Raw genomic sequence first — 20,789 nt, 5'->3', positions numbered from 1 at the left:
AGAGGTGGTGGATGCCCCATCCCTGGAAACATTCCAGGTCAGGTTGGACGGGGCTCTGAGCAACCTGATCGAGTTGAAGATGTCCTGCCCATGGCAGGGTGGTTGGACTAGATGACCTTTAGAGGTCCCTTCCAACCCAAACTATTCTATGGCTCTACAATTCTATTCTAGTTCCACACAGCCTAACGATGTATATTATGTTTGGAGCATCAAATCATTATGCTGACTCATTCTCTTGGCGTTTGCTTGGAAACAGTGGAGAGTTGGAAAGAAAGTGCAGTATTTTACACTGCAGAGACATGGGCATATCAGCTACAGAAAAGGGTCTATAATCTGTCATCTTGAATTGGCCCTGCTTCTTTGTCAAGATATTTTTGAATAGGATAGCCTAGCAGACAATCAAATCAACAGTTTTGTTAATGTTGAAAGTTATTTTACCTGCAAGTCAGCAAACTTGACTAACAATAATCTTTAACAGTCCTTAATGTGACATTAGGAGAGACATTATTATGTGAAATACTCTTCTAAGTGAGAACATTAGGCCTTTCTTACCATTAGAATCTGTATCATCTTGACTTACTTAGACTTGTTTCCAGAGAGTTTTGTTGCTCTGAGACTTGATTTCATCCAAGCGGAAAACTAAAATTAAGGCATATTCCCTGAAAGATGGAGAACAGTTTTTCCCCATCCCTTAAAAACTCACTTTGAAATACAGAGGCTGTTGAAATCTAAACTATGCTGTTCTATATATGTGAGGTGTAGCTGCTTTGCGGCTCTTCTCAGTAAAGTGTATTTCCTGATGAGGATCCTTATGTGGTCTTTAACTTCTGGACAGCCTTATCTTACAAAGCATTGATCATTTTGATGACGTCAGTATTACTGCCAGTGCTAGACCGGAGGCTTCCAAAAGGTGATGTGGATTTTGAAGGACTATCATATGCCTTTGGCCATGGATCCTAGATAAAGGAATAGATATGGGAGGAAAATATTGGCAAGGTGAAAGATTTCATACGCATAAAGCTTTAAACGTGGTGAGGGAAAAGAATTCCAGATGAGTCTGACACTCATTGTAAAGTCTGATTAAGTGGACCAATTGCTAGGTTGAATTGTGCCAGGTGAACTAGCTGCCCCTAAGAAAACTCTTGCATAAAACCTAGAGCAGGGGTCTGTAGACAGATGATGATCTATTTTAAAGTAATTCAATTTCAATCAGAATAGTTATCAAATTTTTTTCATGGCATTAATCTGCTAATCTTGAGGCAATAGGAAAAAAAAAAATTCAGACATGTTTGCGTGAGCTAAAGAAAATAAAAACCTGTCATCGATCTCCCTTATTTCAAATCTCTTTATCTCTGAATGGTACTTTGTTGTATTGAAATAAGATGCATCCACTGATTTCTGTTCCATCACAGATCTAGCTATCGGGGAAGGGCCCATTGACCTGGGATAGGAAAAAAAGGTATCTTCCTTCTGAGCAGGACCTGAAGCTAAACTCTGAGTTAGGTCTACCCTAGCTTCCTGCAGTGATTTTGAGAATTGGGTCAATTGAGATTAAAACCTTGGTTTTATCTGGGGCTTTTCCTGTGATAGAAAAATTGACCTAAATGAAGAGCGGTGCTGCAGTTGTGTAGAACTAATGTAAGGAATTAAAACCCTTGTCTTCCCGATAAATTTGTGAATGGATGTATTAAGGCAAACTGGAACCTTCTTCACTAGTCATTGCGGAAAGCAACCTGTGCTATTTTGGTCTTCGGATGTAAAAAGAAGTTGACCAGTGAGTGCCACAGATAAAGCGGGTGTCTGGGAAGTTCTTACGACCTCTTGTTAGGTGCCTCAAGCATTGCACTGTTTCTCCTTTCTGCTGTTTGAGGAAATAAACAGTAAGATCCAGATCCTGTTCGGGATCTTGCAGCATTCTATTTTTAAAATAGAATTCAGGTACAGAAAAACTGCTGATTTGAGAATATCTAGAGAAAGTTGTGAGTGCTGTTGCCTTAAGCTAGGGAAAGATGGCTATATCATGAATTGGCTTTGTGTAGACCTGTTCTTGGATAATTCTGGACTGAGCAGATTTTGTTCAGCAAGCTGTGCTAGACCATCCTGCTCCTTACCTCATTCCTCTCCTTCCACCTAAAACCTCTGCAAAAGTTTCTTGGTATCTCTCTTGCAGTAAGTGTGACACAAACACTGGAAGGGAAGTTCCCCTTACCTAGTGCCATAGGAAGGAGATCCGTTCTCATGGAATTTGTTCTTCATTTCTCACTAACCTGAAGTAAATGTGAGCTATGGAAACAAAGAAGAACTTCTGATGGGTTTCTTTTCTGGGCTGTTTACTTAATACTAAGAAATCTACTTAATCATCAAAGGGAGATGAGAGAACAAGGTCATGAAAAGTTATAGCTGGCTGCCTCCTACATGTTCATCCTTAGTAGGTTATGGCAACAGAAGTGCTGAGTCACAGGAAATAATACTAAGACAATGTTTTCTGTAGCCTTTTATTGTTCAGCACTTGTAAATAAAAATAAATAGTCTTATTTTGGAAAGGATTTCAGTCATAAAACTGTATAATGCAGTAGTAGTGCTTCCATGGTAAAGTAACCACAGCTGATTAACAAGAAACTCTGTATATGTCTTAATTAAACTAGATTATGTTTAGCACAGAGAGGTGTTGCTTCCACATATTTTTCTTGTATGTACTCGCACCGCACTCCAGAATGTCTCTGAGTCATTCTGCTGTGCATCGTGATGCAGATTTCCAATGCGCTATTTTACCTCCTTACTGAGTCCGCTGAGAAGCGAGTAGCATGTGTTCAGCGTGAAGTAGAACTGATTACGTAGTGAACTCTGCCGTAATGGGATCATGGTAAAAGACAAGAAAGTCAGACTCCTGTTCTACTGTGCCACTATAGAAACTAGTGTAACCAGCTGAATTAACGCTCGCTTAACCCTGAATGGGAACAATTTAACACGCGTTGCATCCAGCCATAATGTTTTACTTCTCAACAACGGAAGAATACAAGAGAAGATTTTAAGAGATCTTGGTTTAGGAGAATTTCTTAATCCATAAAAATAAGTAAATTTGGAGCTGAGAATACAGCTGTGCTTTTTTTTTTTTCCTTTCCTTAAAATCTACAATGGGCAACATAATGTTAATTTCCCCCTATGTCATTGTGACCTACAAGTAGTTTATGAGCACACATGTAGTAATGAAGATAGAAAAATTAAATGTCAGGTTGTTACCCCTTTCATGTAGAGGCTGATCATAACACAGGTGTTCCTAGGACTTCTTTTAAGCATCCTTTGTTATTGTTAACTGTTGGGAATGCCCAAACAATTTGTTTTGGTGTGATTACTGATACACAGAGCATGAAATAATTTTCTTAAAACTGTAACAATGTCTTTGGCCTATTTTAAATAAGGAGACTGTCCAAAAGGGAGTAGAAATTAACTAGCGTCCTACCCGGCCTAGCCTTCAATGACGCTGGTATTTTTTCTTGGATTTATTATGTTGCTATGGAAGCAGCTTGTCGTGTTGACAGTGAACCCATTCACTAGCATTTGGATTGTGAAGATACGCTTATTTTACTCTTTTTAGTTTTCTACTTTTAATTAGAATGTTTTATAACTGGTGTGCTGTGTGCATGCAAAATACCAGGTGGACTGTTTGAATTATGCCTCAGGCCTCTGCTTTGTCGCTGCGTTCTCAGCCAGCAGCATGTCCATCGTTGCTGCTTGCTTTTTATTCAAAGGAAGGAAGGTCGAGTTGCGTGTGGTTGGTATGTTTGCTGGATAGTGCCTGTGTTACTTGTTAATTTCTAATTGCAAGCGTAAGTGTTGCGAGCGCTTTTGTGAATACTTGGGAATCACTTCCAGTTTTGTTTCCAATAGCGTTTATTTCAAGTGGGAAGGATTTTGTACTCTGTTCCTACTGGTCAGAAAGCTGTGCAGGTGAATACTTGAAGGGTAACTTACCAGTTTGCGTAGGCAATTCATTAATAATGTAGTATGCAGTATCTGCTCGTATAGTCTGCTTTCTAGTAGGTGTATATATTGGAATAAGGTTATTGAAATGATAATGTGACGTTTTAAAAGCTGGGATTCTGTAGGCAACATTCTGCCTAATTATGGTGTTATCTCTCTAAAAAGCTCATCTGCCTAATTATGGTGTTATCTCTCTAAAAATCTCATCCTGAAGTCGTCTTGTAAGAAGAATATTTAAGCATGGTGATATCTTTAGCATATGCATAATCTCGTTACCTTTTCTCTTCAAAGCTGGGCTTTTGTTTGTCATGTTGTCTTTATCTGACAGTGCTGAGAATACTTAAGCATTAGCTACCATAGTTTCGATACAGCTGAAAGCGGTGGAGATGTTGTGTTATAGTGCTTGCATCCCTGATCTTGTAGAGAAGTTTTCTTGGGCACAGAGTCGGAGCATCTTAGTGATAAAGGAGGAACGCATTAATAATTTGCATGGGAAATGTTTTCATAACATTTTTTTCATGAATGCAATGTTTAATAATTTGAAGGCATTTTAGAAGATATTTTTTCTAAACACTGAAATGCTCATTGCTGTTTGTAAGGCACTGTAAAAATGGGAAGCACCATTCTAAAGTAATTAAGAGTATGTATTTTTAAACTAGGTTTTTGGAGGTGATAAAATTTGTCTGGACTGGATTATTTCCCCAGAACCATCCTTTCTATCTGTTAGGCACACAAACTGAAACAACTACAGTTTCAAACTGAGCCTGTACGGATTGTATATTGACTGTGCAGTGTAGCTGCAGCAGAAGCAATTTACGGCATTTGTATCTCATTGACAGAGTATGAAATAAGTGGATCACATTTTTAAGCAATGCACTTGAAGTCCTACTAGCCACTCCAGAATTCAGTAACTGAAGTGTGGTTGTTGAGAACAGTATTCCCGATAATAACTGAGTGGTGCCATTGTACAGGCCCTTGTTTTCCAGAACCGGTGAATATGAAGCAGAGCCATTTCTCAGTGAACAGTCTGAGTTACCTAATGCACTTTAACCCAAGCGTTTATTTTAGTTTGACTTGATGTTTAGAGAGGAAGATACCAGTTGGGAAGAAACCTGTCAGTTTGTCCAGCCCACCCATGACAGGTGAGGTGCGGAGGAGCTTCTCTGGTGATGACGAGTTGACTCCTCCTCCATATCGAACCCTTCCAGCACAGACAGCCCCGGAGGCCTTCCAGCCTCCCAGGACTAGCCGAGAGTTCAGTCCCAGCCTCAAAACAGGTAACTAGCCACATCAGTCTCTGTTGCTGCAGAGGGAAATGACGGACAGGGTGGGGAACTAAGCATGGTCTAGCATGTAATGTGCTGACTCATCAAATCTCTCCTTTCTTTTTTTTTTTTCCTTTAAATTTTGGTTGGTTTTTTTTTTTTTCTGTTGGAGAGCTTTTCATTCTCACTGATGCACCACATCGCTGAATTAATCATAGAAGAAAATTGCAGCTGGTTTAGAACGTCATAGGAGGCCGTATTGTAGGTTACTGAGGCACAAAGGCACAGAGGAGCTCTGCAGTTTTAAAATACAAAAATGCACTCTGTTAAACGGGTAATGTGGATTTGGGAATGTTTGATGTAAGCAGGAAGCTAGTGTGGGTTATCTTTTGCAGAGAAAGTAACTGTACACAGTAAATAAGGAGTGATTTTTGCCTTTGTGTCAAAAGAAGGCAGTTACTGGGAAAAGATCTTCAGAATGTAAGCATTATTTGAAATTTTGTGGGTTACTAATGTAGAAAATACATTTGAAAAGAGTTTGTTCTTTTAGAATTTGATCTTTTCCCTATTTTTGCTGTAAAACCTGGGTTCGGTTTAAGTTTCCACAGTATAATTGTGCATCGGTGTGAGCGAGCAGAGGAAAAACTCTTAAAAATTCATTTATCAGTAATATTGAGCAAGTAGATTAAAATTTTGAGCTTATTTAAGAATAGTTTGTGTAATGTAATCAATCTTCAATTATAGAAGTCCACTGCAAGGATCTGGTAGTTTTTTCTCTTCCCTTTTCCTAATATGTATGGCAATATAATGTAGCAGGTAAACAAATTATTTCTAACAAATATGTCATAGCAATATGATCTGTCAGACAAACTGGATTATGCTCTCCCTGCAGGCAGCGGCCAGGTTGATAGATTTCGCTTCAGATTTGCTTGATTTACACTCCCTTAAACTTGCTTTAGTCTGAGTAGCCTGCCATATTGGCGTTTTCATTGACTGTGGAATAGACCCAGAACAGTTTCTCTTCCCATGTGTTTTCCGCTAACAGAATGGGACATGGTATCCTACTTGCCGCCTTTAGACCCCAAGGACAAATCTTGATTCTCTCCTGCGCACCTCCCAGCACTTCTCAAGAATTCCTTATTTTTACTTTGGCTTGCTACTCGTGTGTACGTGCCTGTCTTTTAACAGAGTCTTTGATGCAAAAGAGAAGCCTTGCTTAGGAGAGTGTGGTCTGGAGTGTTTGTTTCTGCACAGCTTTTCTTCTTCTCTTACTGCAAATCTACGCCTAAATTGCATTTTTGTGGTGCACGGACATGCACAGTCTGAGTTCTCTGTGTCATTAGATCTCTGAGTTCCTACGAAACACCTGTGTCCTTTGGCTTCTGACACCCGATGCTTTTTTGATCATTTTGGGGGAACTTTTCGAAGTTCTGAATTTTGGAGAGGCTGGACAAAATTAGTTTTATTTGTGATGTAGCCTTGTTATTGTCCAAAGGTGTTTAAATTTAAATTGAAACCAGCAAGACCCTTTAAGTCTGGGGAAGAGGAGGGCATAACCCTGATATCATATAAGTGAAGAACACATTTGAGATCAGCCGGAACTTATTAATTGCATGCATATTCCTGAGCATCGTACGCTGCCTTACGTTTTAGTAGCTGTGGCTAGGATGTAGGCACGTCGCAGGAGATGCTTATATGGCTTTGAATGGAAGTAGTGTAGGATTAGTAACGAGACAGGCATCTCCTCTAAAACTTCTTGTCTGTCGGAGCTCTGGGTAAGGCTCACTTAAACAACTCTTTCCCCTTTTGTACTGTCGTAAGCACAGGAGAAGGTTTCAGTACTTCATCTTGTATAGTATGAAGTGTTTTTGCTCTCTAGCAAAGTGACGGTGCTGCTTCAGCGTACATGAGTACTTTGCATCTTTGAGTCATATGAAATGATCTTTTGAGCGCTGAAATGCAACTGTTGGACAGCTTCACTTTTAAAAAGAGCCCATAGCCAGTCTGTCAGAGGAGGAGACCCTTCTGAGAGACTCACCCTGCTTCTGCACATATTCTGGACCATATTGCTCCATTCTGTATTGATGTTTTGGGGGTTTGGATGACATTGCATCAGACACAGTCTTTGCCTCCAGGCAAATCTCTGAGACTATTTAAAAAGGGAGTACCTTGCGCATCTGCATCCCTTTTACTTCCAAGATGATCGGTCAGATGACTTCCCTTAGCTTTTTTTAATACTTCTTTCAAGTAACTTTTGTTGTATAGTTGTAGCTAAGCTTTTCTTATGGAGGATTGTAGTTAAAAGCTGTATAATAGGGACAAATGAAGCAAAGTATCATTAAATATCTAAATGTAAGGATTTCGGTTCAAATTAGCAAGCCAAATTATGGAGACTGCTGTCACTCTTGTACCTGCGGAAGCATTCTACAAATACTGGGGGTAGAGAAGAACAAGCACATGCCTGGTGGATTTCAGATTGTGTCCCTGACCTCTGTGTAGCCTTTGCTTAAGGTATTAGCAGCATATCCTAGAAACCAGTTATGTGTCTTACCATTTAGACAGCACTTTTGTTGTCTTCCACAGATCAAGATTCTTGATCGGAGTTGGGCATAATGCAGGCAAAAGTATTGAGGGAAAAAAAGAAGGCAAGGGATTGTGGGCTATGGAGGTGGGAGGAGGCATCTAGTAAAGAAAGAAGTGAGGAGAGCTGGCATTATGCTGCAACTTTGGAAATATCTTAATTTTCAAATTTTATTTTTATTTAGCACAAGAGTTTGTTTCAACATGGAAGATGACAGAAAAATAATAAAAGAATAATCAAATGGCTTGTAAGTTATTGCAGGGCTACTAGTAGCAACAGGTTATGGGGTTTGTTTTTTTCTTTCACTGCATATTTCTGCATTTCAAGATACATTGATAATGCATATACGCTTTGTATTCGGTAGCTATAAGCTTTAATACTCTTCTCATTCATTTGGTCATAAAGAACCATTTCTTTTTGTATAATCAACCCTTTAAAGTGGGTACTGCACCTTTAATGAAAGCCTTGACATGTTTTGTTTTCAGTGTTCTTTTCATTGTGCTCATATTTTGATAATTATCACTATTCATTAATGAAACTGGAAAAATAATTGTGACATTATTGCTATTCATAACATCTTTTTTTGTCTTAGATCTCATTTCTATTTTCTTTTTATAAAAGAAAGAAGAGAAGATTAAAACTACAAAAAGGATGTTTTGCTTGAATGAAACTTCTGGGATCTTAACGTGTTTACGATGTATTGAGAAATCTTTGTCAATGTTTTTTCTTGTCTCACATAGACCGTTCACAGTAATTGGGCTAAGGAATGTGATTCATAGATTGTAAATGGCCAACGGTTAATCTTATTTTTACTTCTGTAAAGACTAAATAGGAAGTAAACAAAAGAGTAAACAGTAAAATAAGTGTTGTTCCGAGCAACAGTCAGTATTCCTATTAACATGTTCAGTTACCTTCTTAAACCAGTGTTTTAAAGTACTAAATTCAGGAGAAAACCCTGTAGAGAATATATTATTATAAGTAAATTGTTAAAATATGTTAATATTGGAGCATAACTTAAGGTTCAGTTTACGGTCAGAAAGCATCTGCTTTCTGTGGGATACTTTAAAAGAAGAATCACTAAAATGCAGAATATAAGAAAATGGGAAATCTGGGGTCTGTTCCCAATGTAAATAATATTAAGTAAATTTAAGGAAAAGTTGTACGTACTTTGAATTTTATACATCTTTAACGTTCATCTTTTATTTTTAGTGACTTCATTACAGCTGAAGGAGGAGTTGCTAGATGGAGAAGAGTATAGCTTCCTTCAAGGAGCATCCGATCAGGAAAGCAACGGATCTGCCAGTTACTACATCAAGCAAGAACCGTAAGGCAGCTCAGAAAAGTGAGGGGCAGAGTATTGGCGATAGGAAAAGAGCCTTTCTCCGAGACTGACTGATTTTGTTCCCACTTCGATGGTACAGTTCAGGTGACTGTACCTGGGGCACTTTGCTAACTGTAGATGAGTTAGACTCAGTTCAGAATTTTTTGGAAGGGCGGGGAAACTATTTTAGTGAAAAAGATTTTTCAATTTATTAAAAACAAAAATGGACACTTTTGTGTTGTATTTGAAGCTTTTGAAAGAATTTTGTAATATTTTCAAGTTCAGATTTATTGTGCATTGTTAACGAACTGAAATTCTAATTTTTTGGTAAGATTAAAGTTTAATTAGCATGATTGTGGGAAGCGGTTGGAGGAAGATATAGTTGCAAATACAAATGAACTGTCATAACAAATGAACCTTTTTGGTACAAGTTGGGAGACTTTTAGACTCTTGTGAACTGCACTGGTCACGCCTCTGTTTTTTTATTGTGAATATAAGGCATTTAAGCCCTAATTTAGAGGCATAAATTGTATGTGGAAGAGTCCTGTAAAGCTCTACTCGGTGAGTAGCCCCAATTGCAATGGAGCCATCGCCTGAGGAAGATTTTAACTTTTCAAGATGTTTTTATTTAGTTTAAAATACTTTTTTTATATAAGATTTTTTTTTTTAAAGTTCCTTAGGGTCTGATTCGGTGCCCATTAATATCAGTAGCCTTGTCTCCATTGACTGCAGCGGGCACTGGGTTGGGACTATAAAGCTCTTGTCTGTACCTGAATGTCTGTAGTCTTGGAATGCTTCAGCAAATGTTTACAGAGCCCTATGCCAAACTGGAACTTCAGAAAATTCCCTCATTTGGAAGATTAGTTTGAGCTATGAATTTAGACTAAAGAAGAAACTTAGACGGACAGTAACTCAGGCCTCCCTTGGTAGTGGGAAGGAACTTCTGAGTAGTATTCTGATTATTTTTTTCCATTCAGAAAGACCTAGATGTTTCCTTACCATCATAACTATTTATTTGCGAACATGCAAAACTGATGTTCCACGGGGTTTCAGGTGAGCTAAAAGGAGCCATACATTGTGGATTAAAAAAAAAGAGTTCAGTTCTGCACAGCCTGCAATATTCTTTTCTTGCTGCAATAGTGTAATATGGAAGTTGAGACTTGAGAACAGTATGTAAGTCATATACTGTCTAGTATATAATTCATAAACTAGATTTGCCTATTGCCTGGAATCCTTGTGTCTCACTTCAAGTACCCCATTAGCCCCACCTGCTTAACTGTCCATTTTTAGAGGCAAAAGTCATGTAAAAGAGTGAAAATGACTACCAGTAAAATACCAAGTATTTTAGCATGAGCTCTTAATAATTTGGATTTTATCTTTCCATATTTTTAAACTTTGTATGTTTTTTGTAAATGACCTCATTCATGGAGTTGATTAGCAAAGTGGTTAATCGGGCCTGCAGAGCTGTGACTGGAAAAATGTGCATCAAGAGCTTTAGCTTTTACCAGTAAGGTTCATTAACTAAACTCTCAGGAATTAACTGCATATGTTCTATAAGTGCTTCTGGGTCTCAGAAGGTCCCCTTCAGAGCAGTACAATGATCATCTGACTCTTGACCATAAATTAGGGCTTAAAACAAAACAAAAAAATGATTAACGTCTGTGTTCCTGCAGCCTAAGAAATGCTTTGAGGATATCAACCCACAGAGCCCCAGGAGACCATTTTTGTACATTGTTGTTTGAGCTTAAAAAAAAAAAAAAGTGCATAGAAAGTTGAAAACCAGCAATTTGATTATTTTCTAAAATATTGCTCTAACTTTGGGTACATAGTATTGGTAATAGGCACAGGTTTACCTCATTCTATGCAAGAGGGGTTAATTATGTAAAGTTTTGTATTTACTACTGGAAGTAAAAAATGTCCTGTATAGTGTAGGAATGTCTGGAATTCTTTTCTCCCTTACTGGTAAAATTTCTTAAATAATGACCCCTTTTTAACGACAGCTTCTTATATTGACAGAATCTGGTTATCAGGTTATAAGTATCTGTAACTTCAGGTGGTAAAGACATTTTAGCTCTCTAAAATAGCCGTAAAAAGGACTTTGTCAGGCTTGGTAGACTTCAAATACCTTCTCTCAGATCCGGACCCACCCATGATGTTTCTTTTGAACAGCCTGCATCGGAGAAGTAGGATTAGAGACCGTTGTAATGAGCCTTGATTGTTTTTTTTCCTGTGTTCTCAATTTAACCTGCTGTAAAATCCAGCTCTGCAAGCATTGATTTGGATTGGTAAGTACATCACTATTGATTGATTATTTTTTTAATGCAACACCTTGCAATTGTCCCCGTCAGCTGGAACAAGGTTGGCACAATCTTGCTTTCTTCTCTCATCAACAGCTTCTGACTTCAGTAGAAGAACTGTTGCATTAATTTGTGTTTCATAATGTGAAAGCCTGGGCTAGTAATGAGCAAGGTGTGTTGCCAAGTCACTAAACCTTGGGCTTGTGTGTGTTGCCCGGGCTCGTACCCGATTACCTGAGTTACAGTCTTCAAATGTCAAGAGGGAAAATGAGCGCTTAAGGTGAAGACGCTTCCTGTGTTGGAGAAATGTAAGAATCGGATTTGAAGTCTGTCAGTCTTTATAATGTTCTTTAAAAACAGGTATTTCATTCATTGAACACTAAAGTATGTGAGTTGACACGCGTTCTCAGACACGTGTGACTTCAGCAGGAGTTGCGTGTTGAGATTTACGGGTGAAATTTCTCTTGCGTTTCTGAACTCGAAATACACCCAGTTGTGTCAGTGGCAAGTACGGCGAGCTCTGTCCTAAGCAAACCACAGAACGAACTACTTGAGGTCACTTGCTTAGGGAGAGGTTTAAGGGAAGCCTGAGCAAAATGCCACCAGGCCTTCAGCGAAGGGTCTCTTCGCAGGGTGGGTTACCTGCGGGCCGTGGTATCCACGGTGTAGGCTTCGCTGTATTTGCCAAGCGTTCGTTGGTAACGTGGCTCTGGGTTCGTCTTCGTTTTACTCTAAGCCACGTTACTTGGCTACCAGAGCAGCAAAGTGTTGGACATCTGAAACCTTCAATGGGGTCAAACTAACCTCAGTATTTGGATAGCAGGTTTTTATCACCGTAAGGTAGCGCAAGTTATGTACCTTACTTCGCAGCTACCCTTCTTTTAGTGCTCAAAATCTTTCTGCTGATCTTTGATTTTTATGTTATTTTAAATACACCTCTTTAACCTTTTCCTTGCTGCGTCTGAGGAAAGCTAAAGCAGTTATCGGTTCCTTGTTCTACGGATACTAACACGGGTTTCAGTGTTTGTTTGTTTTTTTATTGTTGTTTTATGTGATGTGAATACCCTCTCCCTTCAATATTTGTACGATGGTGCTAATATATTTGGTAACAATCCTTTATTGGGAAGGGATTTTAAAAAACTGTGATTTAAACTGAATTTTTCTTCCTTTTAATTTTCGTATTTAAAACAAGAAGCCACAGCTTTGGCCCCTGGGAAAATGTTGGGGCGGGAATCAAGATTAAACAAATGGGGTTTTTACATCATTTCTGTATGTATTTGATATATAGATCAATATCTGTACAAATTTAATCTTTTATTTTCTTGGTAATTTGTGTGGTCAATGAGAGAGTATTTAAAGCTTTCTCATGCAACGTACCTAAGTGGAAAAAAAAAAATGCTTTTGGAGAAATTAATGTTACTTTCATTTTTATGAGACTGCAGATTTTCAGCATGGATGTGAAAAGCATTAAAATTATAACTTTGTGTACAAGATGAAAATAATTCACTAAATTTGCCTTTTTTACACAAAATAAAAATGATAAAAAGTCTTTTTTCTGAAGAGCGATTGTTTTGTTTAAAAGGCGCTCCTGGGCACATACACGAATGCACCCCAGCTTGCTTCTCGCCTAAGAGAAGGCAGATAAATAAAAATACCCGCCGCTTGCAAAACCGTGAATATTTTAAGTAACGGGGTATGTTCGTCTGAGCACAAATAAAGCGGGCGAGGCAGAGGGCAGGGTTTTCCATCGGAGGAGGTGGTGGCCTCAGACAAGCATTCAACAGAGAGCAAGCCTTGCACCCGGTCTCCTATTTCACAGCTGGTATTAACAGTTGTGTAGGGAGGGAGATTTTGTCACTGGGCGGCATCACATTTTTCTTCTAGTTCAGTTCTGCTGTGCTGGGAGCAGCTCGAGCATCCCTTCAGCTCTCCCTCTGCAAGGTGGCTTTGCAACTGTAACGTACCTCCGAGCCTTCACAGCCCTTTGCCATGAACAGAAGTCACCGCGTTTTTACTCTGCTAGGCCTGTACGTGGAAGCCTGGGTTAACTGTTCCTTCTACGAGAGGAAAGCACTCAACGACTGAGTAAAATGACTTATGTGGGTGTTCGAACGCAGTAGTCTGTTTTATAGTGAATGCACCACAACGCCTTAGTTCCTATCCATTTATTTGACAGTGCTGAAAATGACTAGGATAACCGTGGTGGTAATTGCTCCCAGGTCAATAGCTGGAATGAGATGATGCGTTACCAAGGCACAATTCACTGTGGAAGCTCCCTTCACTCGTAGATCCAATCATGTGCGCAAGATTTGAAGTTGATGAGCTCTGCAGGTTTGAACCACAGGTTGATCTCCTTCTGCGCGCTTTCTACGGAGTCGCTGCCGTGAATGATGTTCCTGCGGAAGGAGACAAACGCGTTGGTCCCTCTGGAAATACACTTTGAGCAACCCAGCAGTTCTCCATATGCAAAACCCTGGATGAAGCATCTAGAGCTGCAAGACTATTTCAGGTACGGCACCGAGACACCCCCACTACAGGAGCTAGTGAGGCCTAGCCGGGTGACCAGCCCCCGCCGCTGACTGATCTTACATGACGCTCTGATGAGGAGCTCTATTTCAAAAAAGCCATTTTCTTAAGTAGCAGTTACGGACTGTGACCTGCAAATAAAATACCATCACACTAGGGTATCTGCCAACAATTTTGACTTTCTAGCATAAGAGACTACCAACACTTGAGGTTTTTAATTGCGACTGGTAACAAACTGAGCACAAACCTTCCCACTTGGATGCAGAAGTCGCCACGGATGGTACCAGGCTTGGAGTCGGCAGGGTTTGTTTCCCCTAGCATTACTCTCCCAGTTTTCACCACGTTGAGTCCTTCCCATACCTTAAGGAAAAAAGACAAACAAATCCTATTAATCGATGCTTACACAAATACCAAAGATTAATCTTTGCTAATGACATACTTCGCAAAGCAACAAGGGCTCCACCACTAAGAAAATTAATCCAGCCTAGATTCCCCCTTAGGCCTGTAAAGACGAATAGGGGAAAAACCGTATGAACTGAAAGCGATTATAGAAAGGACCATCAGCGTCGTCACTCCAGTGAAGGAGAAGCTTTACCAAGCCTTGGGGTTAACTGATGTACGAGGCCAATCCCGAAACCTTCCTGTAGTGACAGGGTAAGGGCAGCCGCGAGCGTTGCAGGCGCTCCTGGTTGGGCACACAGTCAGGAGGAGACGCTACAAGGGCAATTTTATTGTTTTGGGGGGAGTGCAAAAAAGAATGACACAGAAGAGGGGTTTCTGTGGGAGAGCCCTGACCTGTTTTTGCCCAAAACAACAGGTTCTTTGGTGCAGAAGACTGGCTTTCAGGAATTTTGTTTAATCCATGCTAAGCGTTTTAATACGCATTTTATACATGCACGCTTTCCTTCTTCTTAACAAATAGTTACTTCTTACTTGATTGTCTTCATTTTAATTTTGGTTTTCTTTTGCCACTATCAGAACTGGGTAGTTTGAAAAAGTGTTTCCGTAACAGCGTGTCTGGATATTTTAAAATAATTTACAGAGCGAGACACATACATTCAAGGAAGTAGTAGTCTTTAAGTAAAATCAAGCCACTTACCATGGCCACAACAGGTCCGGAGTTCATGTATTTAACCAAACCAGGGTAGAACGGTCGGTCTTTGAGGTCGATGTAATGTTGCTTGAGAAGGTCTTCAGAGGCCTTTGAAAGGACAGACGCAACATTAAATACCACCTTCAAAATACCATACCACAAAAGGCGTTACTGCTGTAAGGCTGCAGCATTAGTGACGGGATTCACCAGTCATCAATATTATCGACAGCTGCTGCAACGCTATCATGACCTCAGTGACGGTTCCTAGTGTAAAATCAAAGGCGTGCACAACCTGCCATCTTTCTTCCTAGCAGTGTCGGCGTTGCGAGTCGTCAAAATTATTTCTTTGCCTTACAGTTATCCCCAGCAATAAGCTGCGCACGAGGTGCCTGGAGGATGTCACCCGACACAACCTTTCAGTCAAGGTCATTTCAGGGCTCTCGGTTCGGCTGCTTCAAGCCATCCGAGCAAATCTCACTCCCTTAGGAAATGGCAGAGACCAAACGTTTGCGGCCGACGGAAAGCTTGGCCGGGTGAGTGACGCGGTACTTCCAGCCGCTGCGCAAATTCGGCATCAGACGCCCATTCCGATGCAGGAGAAGCCGCAGAGGAAGGGAGGTGTATTTAAGTACCTCTTCTGGCAGCGGAGGGAAAGCGTTAGGGCAGAGCCGGCGCAGGGGCCCTTCCCCGGGCGCGGAGACTTACGTGCACGAACTTCATGGCCACCAGGCGGAAGCCCTTCTGCTCGAACCGCTTGATGATCTCCCCCACCAGCCCCCGCTGCACCCCATCGGGCTTGATGGCGATGAAGGTGCGAGCCGCCTTGGGGGGTTACTAACTTCCAGTCGCAGCAGCGGGGGCGTCAGCCTTTTCCGCGGCGGAAAGGCGACGGGCGTTTAGCTGCACGAAACCCTTTTTTACCGAGAGGTACTCGCGTTGCTGCTCTGCCCCCGCAGCCGGCCGACTCGCGGTTGCTGCTGCCAGCCTAGCTCGGCCCCGCAGCACGCCTTACGGCTGCCTGAAACTATTTCTCACGGAAAAGCGACAGAGGATCTGAGCGCCAGGAGAGCTACCGGTGACACTTCTTCTGTCGGGACACGGGAAGATGAAGCTGCGAAGTGTCAAAACGCGGGTGTCAAACTCCACCGCCCCCGGACCTGCATCACGACGAGAATGAGGAAGAGCGTTGTTACCTGTTTACTGCTTGGTACTTTACTGATTTACAAAATGCGTTTTATCCTCCTGAGCTAGTTACAATCACACACCTTCACTGCAATTCTAATACTAAAGAAACACCCTCTGCAGTACTTGACGCAGTCTCTTACTGACGGGCCACTTACGATGGGTGAAACTGGACGCGCTCACTCGGGCACCTCGGACGTGCCGGAGTATTGCACTTCTTCGAGAGATGGCCGACCTCCACCTCCTCTCGGTCTAAATGCATTAGAAATACTAATCAGTAGCTTTCTGACAACCCCCTCGTCTCCAGGTAACTCCAATTTCTCTATTTTATAGTAAGCAAATCAAGAAAAAGAAACCTCAAGTAATCCTTCAAGCAAAAATGGAACTGGAGACTACTCGCCCCCTGCACAGGTTTGTCACATGTTCCCTTTAACTTAATTATTTATCTCCTGTAGCACTCCTACAGTTTGGTAGTTAGGGAATTTGTTCCCGCTCCTTATGCTCATTAATTAGCTCTAAGGCAATACAATGAAAATTTCCTTTTATTTCACTTAAACAGCAGCTGTTGTTTTATTTTGCACCATCTCTTTTCAGGAGTTAGATCTTCATAAAGTATCGTAAGCATCGACGTCAACATTCATTGCACAGTTTCGTATTTGAAACAAGAACTTGCTGTAGGAAAAAAATCTAGGAGATCAAACAACTAACTTCATGAACCTCTTGCTTTTAATGAATACAGGTTGCAGGTAAATAAATACATAATATTGACCCCAACACATTTCTTGTTCCTCATCCGGTACAGCTAGTGAATATTTGTTATTAAGATTTCTGCAAGAGGCGGATAGTTTTCTCTGATAGAAGCAGGCACCTCTACTGAAATACATTTAGCATTATCGTGACTGTATTTCATTACATGATTAAATAAATTAAAAAAAAAAAAAAAGCTACAGTCACTTCTGAAATACCTCACCCAAGAACAGCTCGCTTTGTAGTTCCAACTATTAAGGAAAGGACACAAATGAGAACACAGCTGAACTATCAGCTCTTCAGTCAGTAAAGCAAACGGCGCCCTGTTGCTCTGCGCAACGTCAGAGGACTGCTACAGTGAAGTGGCTGAAGGCAGATCTCCCTCACCAACCCCACGCTGATCTTCTTTTCACATAAAAGGGCATTTCAGAAAGCCTGGCCTATTAATCCTTCCTTAAAATGCTAAATAAATCCCATGTGGGGATAAAAAAAGCAAGCTGAAACAGTGTCAATCTAGAGGAAAGTTCTCATTTTAGTCAAAGCTATGCTCTGCGTACAGGCACAGCGCGTTCCGCAGGGAGAAAGAAGCTTTTTTTCTCCAGCCGTCTTGGGCATGGGGATTCGCTCGATACCGAGTTCAGTCCTCGGCGTTTGGGCACACCATCAATATATTTACATACCACCAGTTGTCCCCCAACATTTTAACAATGTCAACTTTTGACACTGAGCCATTTGCATATTTATTTACCAAATAAATTTTTACCAAATTTTTTTCTATTCACCAAAATGCCCTCTTTGACTACAGAGTGTTTGGGGACAATATATGCGTTATATGCTCTGTGTTTTAACCTCGTATCTCTCGCCCCCAGAAGCAGCTTTTTAAGAGTACAATTCCATCTATAACTCGACAGCTTTTTAACCAAAGCAGCAGCGAACACTGACTATATTTACTATTCCCAACAGAGCAATCTCACAGAATTCTGAGATGGGTTTCTACCAGTTTATATGAAGGGCGTTGAGACAGCTAGAGGCTAGCAGCTGTTTACAGACAGAATATCAGAAGGTATCGGCTCAGTTCTACTCATAGATCCATTCATGAGCACAGCTTCTGTAATCAACCAGTTCGTCAGGAGTGAACCACAAATTGATCTCTGTCTCAGCACTTTCTACAGAATCACTTCCGTGAATGATGTTCCTAGGAAAAGAAAAGGTGGATATAAAAGCAGTAATACCATCCTCAAACTCAAAGCAAAGCACGCTTCGCTTTTTGAAGCGGTCTCCATTATGGAGAGAAGCTGTAAGTAACGGTAAAGCAGCAATAGGCAGGGAGCGTGCCGTCCCAGCTCTGCTCATCGTTTCTGTCGATGGGGAAGACCACAACTCGACTCCCATCTTTAGATCGTAACATGACACGGGCACAGGGAACGGCAGCTCCGTGCATAAGATAGAGAAGGATGGAGCACAGTTCCTACATACATCATGACATATATCATGACACACCACTGGGCATTTAGTGTCTTTAGATGATATCAATCGTTTCAAAACATACCTTCCAACCTGAACGCAGAGGTCACCACGAATGGTGCCAGGCTTTGAATCGAATGGATTAGTTTCCCCCAGCATCACTCTTCCAGTCTTAACCACGTTAAGACCTTCCCACACCTTAAAAACAAAAAAAATCCATTGAGATTATTAAATCTTAGCGGTAGATAAAGTAGTAAGAGTTAATCATACCTTCCAGGATTACGCAACGCTGTCCATCACAAATCACCATCCGAATATTCCTAGTAGCAAGACACACTTTATCTCCAATTTTCCTGTCAGATTCTTGAAGCCTCTACTGAAGTTCTCTCCTTCTGCACAATACCTCTCCTCACCAAGGACGGGAAGAGAGTAATTTTAAACCTCAATATGGTAAACAGCCTTACAAAGCTGTCTGCTCACTGAAGATCTAGACCTCCAGCTCAACTATCTTACAAATACACTATCAAGGAAAAGAAGAGAAAATCCCTTCTAATGAAGTTAGACTGGAAAAGATTTTCAAAGTTACTATGGCTTAGGAGTATAGTAAAAATATTCTGCCAGCATTTTTCAGCTTGCTTAATACATGGCATCTCATAGCGGGTTTTTTGTGCAGGTTTGCGGTTTCCCAAGGTCCCAGCTTTGGCTCCCCCTTTACCCCTGCCTTCTTCCTCAACACACTGACTCAAAGGAGAGAAAGATTATGAAACAAAGATTAAAAGAAAAAGGAGTCAACAGCATGTCTTCCTAATTACAGTATTTGAATCTAGGTTTTAAAGTCCTTTTAAAAGTAAACTAGAATTCAATAGGTAACACAATCTTATTGCAGGTAAGACAATTATACAGTGCATTTTCCTTAGCTGAGCTTCATTTTTAAGGACTCACCGTAGCTACAACAGGTCCCGAGTGCATATACTGCACCAGACCATCATAGAACGGCCGGTCCTTGAGGTCAATGTAGTGTTCTCTCAGAAGGTCTTCAGAGGCCTGCATTAAAAACCAACCAACCAGCCAAAAACAGCTTACTGTAAGAACTTAAGAGCATACTGAAATCACAGATTAACCACAGAGCACTATTAATCCTAAAACTTGCACGCACTTGAAAATTCTGCATTTCTAGCATCTTCCTAGAAGTACTTTGGTCGATACGAACTTGAACTGTTTGCTTTAACCACAGCTGAACTTAGCAAAGTATCTTTTGCCAATACAGACAGTTTATGTGACCTGGCATTTGTTGAAGATACTCGGAGATATTTATTAGGTATAGGATGCAGCTAAAAGAATATTCTCTTCAGACTAAGGACATGAAGTTACCAAAATTAGCATGCTTGGCATGTCTAAAGCATTTAGCCAGAGCTGGGAATTAGAACTTTTCCAAAATAGTCAAAGACTTCGCAAAATTTCAGGTTTAACTGTTCTGAAGACGACGCTTGTCGTTACAGCCTGCTGCTCTACTTTAAGGCTGCAGTTTATATGAAAAAGGAGACATACAAATTAAGGAAAGCTTACATGTATTAATTTCATGGCCACCAGTTTGAATCCTTTCTGTTCAAACCGCTTGATGATCTCTCCCACCAGTCCCCGCTGGACTCCGTCAGGCTTGATGGCGATGAAGGTGCGCTCGGAGATAGAAGCCATCGTCCTAACGAGGAAGGGAATAAAAGTCATTATTCCAGGATCAGCAGGCAAGTGCAATCCCAGCCCTGTATCGCGTGCGATGTCAGCTATCATTATAATTAAATCGGCCACATCTGAAGGTCATTAACCCATGATCTGCACCGAGCGGATAAATAATCGCTGTACACGGGTTTTCACAAGTGCTACAAAAGTAAGTTTAAAACAATAACAATGTGCCACATATAGAAACAAGCAATCAGCAAATATTAGAATCAGAAAAGCTCTAAGTGGAAGGGAAGGTAAAGACTGTCACAGACGGGAGGCTGCTGCCCGCAATTTAGGGCAAAGTAGGCTGAATAAATCCATACGCATCATTTTCATCTGTAAACCGATATTATCGGGTTGGGGTTTTTTTGGAAGACTGTTTTGCTGCAAGTGCGTGTCTGTGTGTGTACACACACAGGTATACGGGTACCTACAGACGCACGCAGACACTCGGGGGCGGACGGCACTGGGCGCACCGCGGGACGCAGCAATGGGTGCCGTGTCGGTGCTGTAGAAAAGCCCTGAAACGGGCCGGGGTTTGGCCCCCGCCCGCGGCGGGGCGAGGCGAGGCCAGGCGGGCTGGGGCCCTCCCCGCCGCCCCTGTGCCCCGCGG

The 20,789-nt window shown here is 41.1% G+C and overlaps 3 protein-coding genes and 1 long non-coding RNA gene across 10 annotated transcripts in view; 2 read left to right on the top strand and 2 right to left on the bottom strand.

Annotated features, from left to right (window-relative positions):
• The window catches only part of MBTD1 (mbt domain containing 1), a 39,796-nt gene extending 26,802 nt beyond the window's left edge, over positions 1–12,994 (top strand). For 5 of the 6 annotated variants that reach the window (XM_009279682.1, XM_009279681.1, XM_009279680.1 and 2 more), the window contains one exon: positions 9,037–12,994. In XM_009279682.1, the coding sequence (XP_009277957.1) occupies positions 9,037–9,155 (119 nt within the window). In that variant the 3' untranslated portion in view covers positions 9,156–12,994. The remainder of the gene's footprint in view (positions 1–9,036) is intronic. The other variant, XR_657599.1, reaches the window with a different exon arrangement.
• Positions 12,995–13,595: 601 nt separating this feature from the next.
• LOC103899278 (nucleoside diphosphate kinase) lies at positions 13,596–15,892 on the bottom strand (the record flags this gene model as incomplete). The annotated part of the gene is made up of 4 exons (XM_009279714.1): positions 13,596–13,841; positions 14,219–14,331; positions 15,071–15,172; positions 15,770–15,892. Coding segments are annotated over 4 exons (456 nt in total), but the record flags the coding sequence as incomplete, so codon positions are not given.
• A 72-nt stretch (positions 15,893–15,964) lies between these two features.
• Positions 15,965–20,169, top strand: LOC109279474. 2 transcript variants are annotated; one of them, XR_002086183.1, is made up of 3 exons: positions 15,965–16,271; positions 16,580–16,657; positions 20,093–20,169. It is a non-coding gene; the product is annotated as an uncharacterized LOC109279474 (long non-coding RNA). The 2 variants fall into 2 exon arrangements; XR_002086184.1 differs by lacking the exon at positions 20,093–20,169 and adding an exon at positions 16,841–16,992.
• LOC103899247 (nucleoside diphosphate kinase) overlaps positions 17,001–20,789 on the bottom strand; it is an 8,500-nt gene continuing 4,711 nt past the window's right edge. The window contains exons 2-5 of the mRNA XM_009279677.2: positions 20,024–20,156; positions 19,400–19,501; positions 18,543–18,655; positions 17,001–18,188 (exon numbers count right to left, since the gene is read on the bottom strand). Coding sequence (XP_009277952.1) covers positions 18,071–18,188; positions 18,543–18,655; positions 19,400–19,501; positions 20,024–20,152 — 462 coding nt within the window. The 5' untranslated portion in view covers positions 20,153–20,156 and the 3' untranslated portion in view covers positions 17,001–18,070. The remainder of the gene's footprint in view (positions 18,189–18,542; positions 18,656–19,399; positions 19,502–20,023; positions 20,157–20,789) is intronic.

The sequence above is a fragment of the Aptenodytes forsteri genome, unplaced genomic scaffold (genome assembly GCF_000699145.1).
Source record: "Aptenodytes forsteri isolate BGI_AS27 unplaced genomic scaffold, ASM69914v1 Scaffold563, whole genome shotgun sequence".
In the NCBI taxonomy this organism is placed as follows: domain Eukaryota; kingdom Metazoa; phylum Chordata; class Aves; order Sphenisciformes; family Spheniscidae; genus Aptenodytes; species Aptenodytes forsteri.
Note: the sequence above shows the minus strand (reverse complement) of the source record. Positions and strands in the feature narration are given on the sequence as shown.